Here is a 12701-nt window from a genome sequence, read left to right as displayed (position 1 = left end):
TCATACAAAAGACGATTCTATCAAAATAGATTGGCTTTTAGGGCTTACTCCAACAATCTCCCACTAGCACTAAAGCCAATCAGATATTAACTCAAGATCTGGTTTTCCGTTGCTTGCAAGATTAAACCATTACCATCTTTAATGAGGTCAAGGGAATCTGCAACGTAAGGAAAACAATTTTCTGCCTCATCTTATGAGACAAACGATTCAAATCATATATCTGACCTTTGTAATAGATATATCAATCTTCTGAAGCTTGTAAGCTTACAGATTTGACATCCGAGCATAAAGTTTATTCCAGACTACAATCTGGGTATACTGTTCTTCAGTTTTGGATAATCAATATCATTGTAACTCATTTACAATGATCATTTCCAGATCCAATCAAGAAGTCATCCTTAGTGATTTTAAGATATCCATGGATATTCTTGATGGTGATCTAATGACAATCACTAGAAATAATTGGTACATATTTGTTTATGCTAATAGCATATAGTACATCTGGTCTAGTACATATCATGATATACATGATCAACCTAATTGCCAAAGCATTTGGATACTTCTCATGCATCCCTTTCTCATCCAATGAGGTTGGATATTGTCTTTGAGACAAAAATACATCATGTGACGTATGCAATAATTTCAATAAAATTAAGCACATGAGGTGTCTGTACACTTCATCAAATTTGTACATAGGTTAAGGTTGAGATATGTCAACAATCTATCTATATAGATCTTGATTCCTATCTTTTAGGAAGTCTCACCTAAGCATTTAATCAAGAAACAATTACCTAATCATGTCTTACATGTGTAGTGTATGAAAATTGTCTTGATGATCAGTATGTCATCCACATACAATACCAGATTAATTTAAATACTCCCACTGACTTTCTTGTGTGCACAAGATTTCCTTTATTAATCTTTGTTTTCATAAAACTTGATCAATAAAATTGATAATTCAACTTTGAGAAATTTGAACAAATTCACAAATGAATTTTGTAATTTATATACTTTTCTAGCATCCTTTAGATTAACAAAACCCTATCCATATGTCAAATACATATGTAATGTCATTCCAATTAAGGAATAGAACCTCGTTATCTATCCGCCAGAAGTGTTATGGTGAGGCCATGTCCTTCAACTTTTGATAGGACATATTAGACTCATCTAGTTCTTGTGCTACTCGAACCGGTAGTCCAACAACAACCTTGTGGAATTGATTCGTGTTCCAATTTTGAAAGGACATGTGTTTTGTGTTACTTGAATTTACTCAAGTTTTACGTCACTCCCACTGTCTCTTTTAGAGACATATTTCTTCTAAAGAAATATTTCAGTTCATGTAATAAAACAACTTTTATCCTAGAGAGTGTCGTAAAATTAGTATCCCTTAGGTACTTCCACAAATACACATTCATTCAATTTGGGATTAAGTTTATCTAATAAACCTTACAATCTCAAACTATCATAAAGTCAAATAAGGTACTCTTACCTCCATATCGAATATGGTGTCTTTATGATTTGATTTATTGGAACTTGTTGTGGGTAAAGAATAACTGTAATTAAAATAATTTTTCAAAAAAGAGTCGTAAGAGATATAAATGAACTATCTTATATGTAAACATGTCAAACATGATGTAATATAAATAGTTATTATTATACTTCTTATTTAAGCATTTACCATCACGACATGTTTGTATGGTCTAAATACTTTTCAAAATTTCCTTTACTTCATTCATTCATGAATCCTTTGAACAAATTCAAAGAATCATAGTTTGTGTCAAATACACATATTCACATCTATTAAACTTATTAGCAATGTAAATGAAGTAAGAGAAATGAAACAAGTAGTCCTTTTGTTGTCAATACAAGGTTTAGGCTCAATGCTTCTATTATTAAATGAAATTTAATAACAATTATTTGGTTCCATGTTAAACTCAACTTATATGATCAATGAAACTATTTCATTCTAAACGTAAGTTGACTTTATCTATAGTCAAATTTTTACTTCTTTAAAACAATTTCATATTTCAACAAATATGAAATTTGCATCTAGTATCATATACCTTAGATGTAAAAGTAAATAATTTAACTTTCTATAACAAGATGTATGAAGAAGTCTTACTTCCATTTTGACTCTTTCAAAACTATTAGTAGTTTTTCTCGTATTTGAGAACAATTCTCAATATGTACCAATTCAGAAACTCTTTTCCGAACCTTATGTCCTTCGTAAGGACCTTTAGTGAAATATAAACTATATGCCAAATATATCTAATTATGAAGATAAGAATATTTGTATCATGATTAAAACATATTTAACTAGGTCTTTAATTAAATATGCTCCCACTATTTTACTCAAAACAAATGACCCTCGACATTTGATTCGGAAAATCCCGTTGAAAATTTTCTAGTGGGAATGAGATCCATATTTCACTTTGTTTTAAGTCAGCGTTGGGCTGATTACACAAAACGTAGTTATTTAGGTAGGAAACTATTTCCAATTGTATCTCATACAACTCTCATATCCTTTCCGTTGGGTGAATAACACTTATTTTAATCCATCATATGGAATAACCCAACATTTGCTTCTAAAGTCATATAATCATATTATATTTTTCTTTAGTTAAGTTAAACCCAATAAATAGCAATCGGATAAACTGGTTATCTCACCGCAACTTATCAATATTGACAATGCACTTTACGTTGGCAAAACCTACATTAATCGATATTGATCTTGAAGGGTGCTATTCTTTGGAAAGCATAAAACTTAATATAGACACATCTTACTAGTATAGAAAATTCACCTTGCGTTGGCAAGACCTACATCTTCAATATTAGTCTTTATGAGTACTTGAAGGATTTTTAATTGAATTTGATCTCACCGACATGTGTATCTTATACACGCGTTTCACTTTACATGACATTCATGTAAATATGCGTTTAATAATTATATAAAACATACATGGCAAATATAATTAAAACATACATCTCATGCATCACATACATAAAATAAAATAGACTAGGTAGTATGGTTATGACCTCCTAACGCACAAGAATTAAATAAACTACTTTATTACAATTCTTTGACCCTCGAGCAAACTTCTCAAGCTTCTCCATCGGTATCATCATTTGGCGTTGTCTCTTTTGAACTCGAGCAATTACATTATTTAAGTAACTAAATAAATAAATAAATAAAATGCACGAAACAGAGACCGTATTTTAAAATAAACCACATATCTAAGGTCATAACCATATACCATATATTTAATAAATAAATAAATAAATAAGTAATAATAACATCATATTATTACTATTATTATTAAATTAATATTATATTGTTATGCCAATAACAATGTTTCAGATTTTTATGGAAACATAAAGTTAGATAAATTTTGTATCTTAACAAACTAGCGCCAAAAAAAAAAAAGTATTCTTTCTGTTTTATTGGCATAACAAACTAATATTATTTCAAAATAATATCGCATCACATGGATATATATCAAATCAAAGTAAAACTGATTCAAATCTTTTAATCTACAATCAAATCTTTTGATTCATAAAAAAAAAAATTATGCTAAATTTATGCTAAACTTTTAAATCAAATCTTTAACAATTAATCAAAACACTTTTGAATTAATTTAAATCAGAATCAAACCTTTTGATTCATCATCGCTTTAAAAGTACCAAATCAATTTTATTTTATTCAAATCTTTTAATTCTAAATTAAATATTTTGAATCAAATCTTTAATGATTCTATAATCATCAAATATGGTAATTTAATTAATCAAAACTCCTTTTGAATAAACTTTAAATAATTCAAATAATTAATTTAAAACGGATCGAATCAAACCTTTTGAATCAATTGGATCACTTTAAAACACCAAACCAAATCTTAACTATTAAGAATCACTTGTAACAAATTATAGGCAATCGATTTGGAAATATCTTAACCATTAAGAAAATTCAAATTATTGTTTATTATTTGTCCCACAAATAATATTTTTGATTGTTTACCAACAATAACATCTTTAATTCCAAATTAAAAGTCAAAATTGGTTAATTTCAAAAAGACAAATTGGTTTCAAACTCACGCAATCCATATTACAGATGAGAACACTTGAATCAAATTCAAAATTAAAACCAATGAAACTAAGGTACTGGCCAATCACAAGAAATATTGTATAACCTGAATCATATATATTCAACTCATATCCGATATTTTAGAAATCAAATGAATTCAAAATCTGTTTTGAAAATAATGCGTAAATATCCAATTTTGATTTTGAATTAAATCTTTGACAATTCTCCAATTATCAAATATGAAGATTTATTTGATCAAAACTCTTTTGAATCAAATTATTTCCCAAAATTGGTAATATTATTTTTAAAACAATTTAAAAGATATTTCTTGAATTTTAAAACGATTTCAAAATTAAATTATATCTCTTTCAATTACTAACTAATTGTTGCATCAACACTTGACGCGTTTATACAATAATTATCGTTCCATTCAGAGGTAAGCAATTACTTGTTCAATCTGACTGACCGTAGTGACTTACACTTCACCAGAAAAGATGGTTCCGAAGCATAAACACTAATCATTCGAATGGACAATAATTACTTATTCTAGGCTGAATGAGCGAATTAATAAGTATATCATATATACTCGATTAGTGTACCAAATTAAAAGAAATCAATTATGTATCATATACATACTTATATCAATTATATATGACGGACAAAACAAACATATAAACCATATAAACATGCTTGAATCATGTAAACGCATTTCGACAATAATTATATCACCATATAATTATTGATATGCATTAGAGGTAATTGAATTAAATGATTTAATCACAACCGATGCTCTGATACCACTGAAGGGATTTAAGAGGGTTTTTCAAAAATTAATCCTCTTAGCGGAACAATCCCGATGAACGGATCTTGATTAAACCATTAATCACAAATCAACGAACACAAAACCACAAGTTTATGTGTTTACCTCTTGAAGTGCAGAACCTTTGAAGTAGAAACTGTTTCTGATCACGAGCAAAGCAAAGTAGCGATGCATCTACTCAGTCCACACGAACAGAGCTTCTCCGATGACCGGTGCTAGCCAATTCCACCAGAGATTCAGAGAGAACAGGGTTTAGAGAGCGACGGCTAGGTTTCACTTTGTGAATTAGGTTAAGCTTTTAAAACTTCATCACAAGGGTTCTATTTATAGAACCACTTGTGTGGTCATCAAGCCAAGCACTGCACCGTACCTTACGGAGGACCGCATTTCTCTATTTTTCATAAATTAAATAATAAGTCATACTTAATTATTTAATTACTAATAAGTCCTACTTATTATTTTATAAATAAGTCTTACTTATTTATTTCTCTCATCTATCTGTCCTTTGTGTGTGACCCTATAGGTTCTCGTAACGTTGGCAATAATATTAAATCACATATTTAATATTATAAACAGTGAGCGGTATCTAGCAACACATCACTGCTACCCAAGTGACGAGAATGTCATGTGACCTGACGAAACCTTTCCGTGATAACGATCGTGTGTATAATTACCCCTTTGCCCTTATATCTATATTGAACACAAGACATAGATTGTGTCACCCTTGTATGGTTCAATATCTTATTTCTTGATCCCAGAATATACTGAGCAACGAATAAGCTCAATATCTCATATTGACTTAGTTCGGCGTTGTAACGACCCAATTTTCATATTATTATTTTTATGTGTTAAAATATTTTATTTAACGTGGCATTTTAATTAAGTTAATAACTAGGGTTATTTATCGAGTACTTTAGTTATAAAGCGAGTAGAGTGAGTTAACGCGTTATTGGGCCAAGCCAATTGGGCTTGAGGCCCAATGGGCCTTGAGTGTGTGTGAGGGGGCGCCCATTAAGGGCAAGGAAGAGAAAGAGAAATTCATTTCTCATGTTCTTTGTGTTCTTGAAGAGAGGAGGAGAGAGCTTGAGGAGCTAGGGCGAGAAGAAGAGCTAGGGATTCGAGAGCTTCGTCGTGTTTTCTTCGAATCCAGGTATGAGAGTAGATTCCTTAATCGTGGGTGACTCGAGGAAGGGGAGAATGTCGATTTCTCCTCACCCGAACTTCCTCCACCCCATTTTCGTTTTAGCTTTAGATCGGATTTTCTTGATGGAATTCGTTCCTAAGGTTCTTAATATGTTTAACATGCTTTTAACATGATTAATGAACGAAAATAATGGATAAAAACGAGTTTTATAACAGATTAAACTCAAGAACTTTGTGTTCTTGAGAGTTTTGATGAAAAAGTGTCAATCCTTACTTTTTCGATGTTTATGAGGTAGATCTGAGAAATGGACTGTCCTTTTGTGTTTATCCATGTTTGTTATGTGTGAATACAAACTCTTTTGGGATTTATAACATGAAAAATGGGATTTTTGGGTGAATTTGGGTGGAAATCGCATGTTTTGAGCAGTTCTGGCAGGAGCTGTTCGCTACAGCTCGCTGCAGCTCGCTACGAGCAGGTGAGCCACTGGTGTGGTTCGCTGAAGCTCGCTGACCTTCGCTTAGCGAACTGCTCGCTACAGCTCGCTAAGTCTCGCTTAGCCACCGTGTCAGCACAGCACTTTGCTGTTTTGGAATTTGAATGACTTTGAGGGTTCTAACATGTTATATTATGTATTTTACCCAGTTTTTCGAGTAGATTCCGATTCCGGAGTTTGTTTTATGATAAAATGCATGCTTAATACACTTTACTTATATTATTAGTATTGTGTTAAAAATGTGAGTAAATGCATTGTATGTGTTGATGATTGTTGATGATGTTTGTTTAAATATCAAAGAAGTATATTAAGGTGTTAATCAACTAAATAAAGAAGGATATTAGAGTATGTTATTCTAATAAAGAAGTATATCGAATTATGTTATTCGATAAAGACGGATATTAAGGTATTGATTATCTTAATAAAGACGAACGTTGGATAGTGTTCCACGTTATTGTTGATGGGCTATATGCCATAATTGTTGATGAGTATATTCATGAGTTTTGAGTGCATGCATCATGAATATTTAGGGATATTGGCTTGTCCAATAAAGAAGGATATCAAACTATATTTGTTTGATAAAGAAGGATATCGGAGGTGAGATACTCTGATAAAGACGATGGTACCACATGCATTAGAGGTGTCTAGAGGACATAACATGAATGTGAAGCATTAGATTGCATTAGGGATTTTGTGTGCATTTTATGATAAATGATGTTTGACACATACTTGGTAAATGTTGATTGTTAATCCGTATGTGAGGAGCAGAGTCCGTCATGACTATAAAATGAACAACGCAGGGTCCGTCATGACCATAATCTGAACAATGTATTTGTTAATGTTTTGGTATTGTCCGAGATGACGTGAAACTATATGTTTGGTGTATTTTGTGAATGATTGATTATGTGATAAATGAAGTATATGCATGATATATGAATATGCATGAATGATGGTGAGGTATATGTATAATGTATGATTATGCATGTTTTTATGAAGAAGTGTCTAAGTACCATTTACTTACACTTATATTTTGAGTATGTTGTCTAACTCTCTTTTATGTGTTATGTGCTGGATCGTTGGGGGTCCAGATTTACAGGTTTTGTGGTATTCGATGTCGAGTCGTCGGTGAAGCTCTGCTCTGATTGTGACACGGGAAAGGGTTTTATATTGTATATAAAGTCTACTGTCTAGGTTGTTTTGTATAATCAATAAATACATTATTTGATTCAAAGATTTGTATAAACACTATTTTTACTAATTAATTACATTAGTATTATTTTGATAGAGGAGTGTAATACTCGAACCGATATTCAATAAATTAAATGTGATTTTCCGTTGCGTATTTTGAAAAAGATTTTACTAAAGGTAGAAATATATAAATAATGGGTTTGGGTGTTACAGGCGTGGCCACGCATTTTATCAGTCATATTCCATCAAGAGGCCTACAGATATTGCTCCTGTTATGTAGGAGGGGCAAATTCCATCTAGGTCACTCATGTCCCTCAGCATGATTTGTGGAGTACCCATCAACCGACTTTATAGTCATTCTGTTACGGACAATGTTTGAACGGCAACTAAGTACTCTACTCCACATCTATCATACACCATATTACCCTGGAGATGGTGCTGCCATTAGAGAGGATGATAATGGCTCTCAACCTAGGGGACCAAGGCCTCGTGTTGGTCATACTGCCCGTATGAGAGTGCGTAGCCGTAGTCCAGTTTATTATAATTTTGTGAATCATCAAGCAAATTTAAGAATGAATAATAATGAGAATCAAATTGTACCTGATGAAGATCTTTCTGAAGACTCTAGTGGTGGAGAAGCTAACGGGAATAATGGAAGTCTCCCTAATGGTCATTAATAGTAATAATAATGGTTAGGCAGTACGTAAAATATTAACTAATGGTAGGATTAAGTCTTGAAGCCTTTTGGGTTATTATAGTAGACTAGATAAGTCTATGCTTCATGACTCTCTTTTGTGACTCTTGGTGGCAGTAACTTCTAGGGTGTAAGGTGTATGACTCATGATTAGCTAAGAATAGTTTGATCTAATTAGGAACTATTTACTTGCAGGTTTTGTGAAATAGTTTAACTATACCTGTCAAGTTTAACTATGTAAGCCTACTGGCATGAAAATTATGACTTTGTGAAATATATGATGCATATTCTATATAATAATGTGTTTTTCATTTTATATTTATTAACTTTATTTAGACTAAAAGTAAAAAAAAAAAAAAAAGTATTATTGTTATTCCATTACAAGTAAAGTATATAAATAGAGTTAATTCATATTCGCGATTAAATTTTACGACTTAACACCATTTTCTACAGTTACTGAAAATGGGGTGTTACAATAGTGGTATCAGAGCACGGTTTGTATCTTTTGGGTTAACTTTGTCTTTCTATAAGGTTTTAATTGATATTACCTTCTAGGAATTCAATGGCTCGTAGAAACACACGTTTAAATCCTGGAAATGCTGAAGGTGACAACAACAATGTTGATAATGACATGCATAGAGCTATCCAAGACATGGCGAACATGGCGGCTTCCATTGCCCAACAAACTGCTGCGAAGACTCAAAGAGACCTTCGAAAACAACAGAGGGAGGAACAAGCTGTTGAGTCCAAAGGATTGGTGGATTTTAGACGTCACGATCCTCCACAATTTCAGGGAGACCCGGAGCCGGAGAAAGCTGACTTATGGCTTCAGGAAATCGAGAAAATATTTGATGTACTGAAGCGTCTTGATGGATTAAAGGTGACCTATGCAACTTACTTGTTGCTTGGAGATGCAGAATATTGGTGGAAGGGAGCCCGACAAATAGTTGAAGCTAATAACCAAGAAGTCACATGGGAGATATTTCGTACTAAGTTTCTTGATAAATATTTTCCTAGGAGTGTAAGGACTGCAAAGGAACAAGAATTTCTAAACTTGAAACAAGGAGGAATGACAATTCGGGAATACGCGGCAAAGTTTGAGTCGCTGGCAAAGTATTTTTGATTCTTCCAAGATCAAATTGATGAAGATTGGTTATGTGAACGTTTTGAAGGTGGGCTGAAGCATAGCATTAAAGAGTCTGTCATGCCACTGGAGATTCGTCAATTCCAACCGCTTGTGGAAAAATGCAGAAAGATAAAAGCAATGAAGGAAAGTGCAACCAATCGAGTGAATGTAGGAGGACCATCTAGGTCTAAGTATCCAACTCAAGGAGGGAACCAGAAGGGAAAGCACCAATACAAAAAGCCTTATTCTCGACCCTCGGGGAATAATCAGAATCAACGACCATATCGTCCAATTACATCTGCACTTGGAAATGGAGCAAACAGGAACCCGAATCAGGAATTCACTAGAAGATGCTTCAAATGCGGAAAACCATACCATTTGACCATACCCGAACACCTAAGACTTAAATAAACACAAGTATGATAAGTTACAAGTGTTTAAAGAACTATCAGATTATGACAGAACAAGAGCTTCAGAGCTTTAAGTCTTTTGTGCAGAGGCTCTTTCAATTCGATTACGCGCGTAGGATTGTTGTATGCAGCAATGCAATTCGTCTTGTATTTATATGCCAATGAGAAATATAGACGTTGCAGATGACCGTTATTGAAGATAAGATTGTCAGCTTGAACTTGTCTTGACATGAATTTGAATAGCATCCAAAATTGAATAAGAGTTTCAGTTACTTTGGCTTGATGCAGAGAAGACTTTCCATTCTAAGCTAAGAAGAGAGACAAACCAAGTTTCTTCCTTAAGACTAGGGATTATGTAAGAAAGCTATTCTGAACCACTTGTGAGGTCTCTTTCTTCGTTGATAAAAGTGTTGATGCAATGATTCAAACTTCATAACCCAGTCTTCACAAAGATCAAGATCGATCCAGAGGTTTATCATCTTCTGACTTATCAACTGCTGAGGCTTCCAAACTCTAAGACTTACAACTTCTGACGTTGATATCCTCTGAGCTTTAAGAACTTTTGAATGGTCATCTTCTGGCATGTGTTCATAACTTATTTTCAAAATAATTCTGCATACTTACAAATAAATTTTAGTATCTCCAATTGTACATTTAATACTTTGTTATCATAAAAATTTAATAATCATGGGGGGGACATTTAAATCTCAATTTTGTTCCAACATTCTCCCCCTTTTTGATGATGACAAACACAAGTATTAATTGTCAATTGTTGTTAAATTAATTTATCATGTTTCTCTTAGGTTTGTGAGATTTGCAAGCTCCCCGTAAGATTGATACTCCATAAAGCTGCAAGTTTAAATTTTATCCACGATATCTTAATTTAGTATAAGAATAAGTTATTTAAAGTGAGATGAATTTTCATATTTTTCCTTCAGAAGAGAGGTTCGCAAGCTCTCCCCCTGAGTCACATAAGGTTAAGTCAAGAGTGCAATCTTTCCTTATCCTTACATATAAAAATTTATTTCAATTTTATAACTTAGTCTCCACATAAATTATAACGAAAAAAATAAACAAACTAATATAAGATTCAAACTCTGAGGTGGTTTCAGTTTTAGGATAACAATTAATAGCGCCAACCACTCCCCCTTTTGTCATTATCAAAAAGCAACAGTCAAGGTCAAAAGTGAAATTACCAAGACAGTCAAAGGTAAAAGTGGTTACAACGATGAGTACAATAAATTCAATAAAGATAACCATGCGTTCGAGAGCCTACAAAAACGTTATTTGCCTTTCTTTTTAGTCACAAGAATAAACTAAGAAAGAAAAAAAAACAATTATTATAAGTAAACTCGATTAGTGGTAGTAGATCATCCGAACTTCCTCTGTTGTCTAGAACGCATGCCCTAAGCAAATCTTCTAAAGATTGAATCGTTCTCTCTGTTTGACCATCCGTCTGAGGGTGGTATGCTGAACTTAGTTGCAGTTTCGTCCCTAAAGCTTTTTGTAAATTTTGCCAAAAATGAGAAGTGAATTTTGGATCCCGATCTGAAATAATACTTGAAGGCACCCCATGTAATCGGATGATTTCCTTGATGTAGATTTCAGTCAACTTCTCCACATTGTAGTTAATGTTAATAGGTAAGAAATGTGCTGACTTTGTTAGTCTATCTACGATCACCCAAATTGAATCAAAATTATGTCTGGTTCTTGGTAATCCCACCACAAAATCCATTGAAATACTCTCCCACTTCCACTCTGGTGTGTCCAACGATTGAAGCACCCCCGCTGGTCTTTGATGTTCAACTTTTGCTTTTTGACATGTTAGACATGATGCAACGTACTCTGCGACTTGCTTTTTCATTCCTGGCCACCAAAACTTCTGCTTCAAATCTTGGTACATTTTTGTCGCTCCTGGATGAATACTAAGCATGCTTTTATGTGCTTCGTCCAAAATCATTTTTCTCATTTTCATATTATTTGGAACACAAATTCTCCCACTGCATCTTAAAATGCCATCAGTTCCCAAACTGAATTCTTTAGCTTTTTCTTGTCCAAATAATTTTCTCTTCTCATTCAGTTGTTCATCATTTTCTTGTTATTGACGAATATCCTCCATGAGTCCACTAGACACCTTGATCATTCCAAAGCAAATTTTTCCATTAGACAATTCCATATTGAGATTGAGATCTCGAAATTTTTCTATCAACTCCAATTCCTTTGCATCATGGCAGAAATGTGAATCGTCTTCCGACTTAATGCATCCGCCACAACATTTGCTTTCCCAGGATGATAAAGTAAGGTGAAATCATAATCTTTGAGAAATTCCATCCAACGTCGCTGCCTCATGTTGAGCTCCTTTTGATCAAAAAGGTATTTCAAACTTTTATGGTCACTGTACACTTCAAATCTAGCTCCATATAAGTAGTGTCTCCAAATCTTTAATGCAAAGACTACTGCAGCTAATTCCAAATCATGTGTTGGGTAGTTTTTCTCATGAGTCTTCAACTGTCTCGAGGCGTAAGCTACAACTTTCCTATGCTGCATAAGCACACATCCTAGCCCTTGGTATGAAGCATCACAATAAACTTCATATGGTTGATCTGGTTGTGGCAAAACTAACACGGGTGATGTTGTCAAAAGCCTTTTCATGGTTTGAAAACATTCCTCACACTCTTGGGTCCATACAAATGGTTGATTTTTCTTCGTGAGTTTAGTTAATGGTGCCGCAATCTTTGAAAATCCTTC

At 33.2% G+C, this 12701-nt stretch overlaps 1 protein-coding gene across 1 annotated transcript; it reads left to right on the top strand.

Annotated features, from left to right (window-relative positions):
- Nucleotides 1-8979: 8979 nt before the first annotated feature.
- LOC123886460 lies at nt 8980-9954 on the top strand. The gene is made up of 2 exons (XM_045935776.1): nt 8980-9530; nt 9669-9954. The coding sequence occupies exons 1-2, from the start codon at nt 8980-8982 to the stop codon at nt 9952-9954; spliced, it is 837 nt and encodes a 278-aa protein (XP_045791732.1).
- The last annotated feature ends 2747 nt before the right edge of the window (nt 9955-12701 follow it).

Source organism: Trifolium pratense, linkage group LG5, assembly GCF_020283565.1.
Source record: "Trifolium pratense cultivar HEN17-A07 linkage group LG5, ARS_RC_1.1, whole genome shotgun sequence".
NCBI lineage: Eukaryota > Viridiplantae > Streptophyta > Magnoliopsida > Fabales > Fabaceae > Trifolium > Trifolium pratense.
The sequence above is the reverse complement of the archived record's forward strand: the minus strand, read 5'-3'. Positions and strand labels throughout refer to the sequence as shown.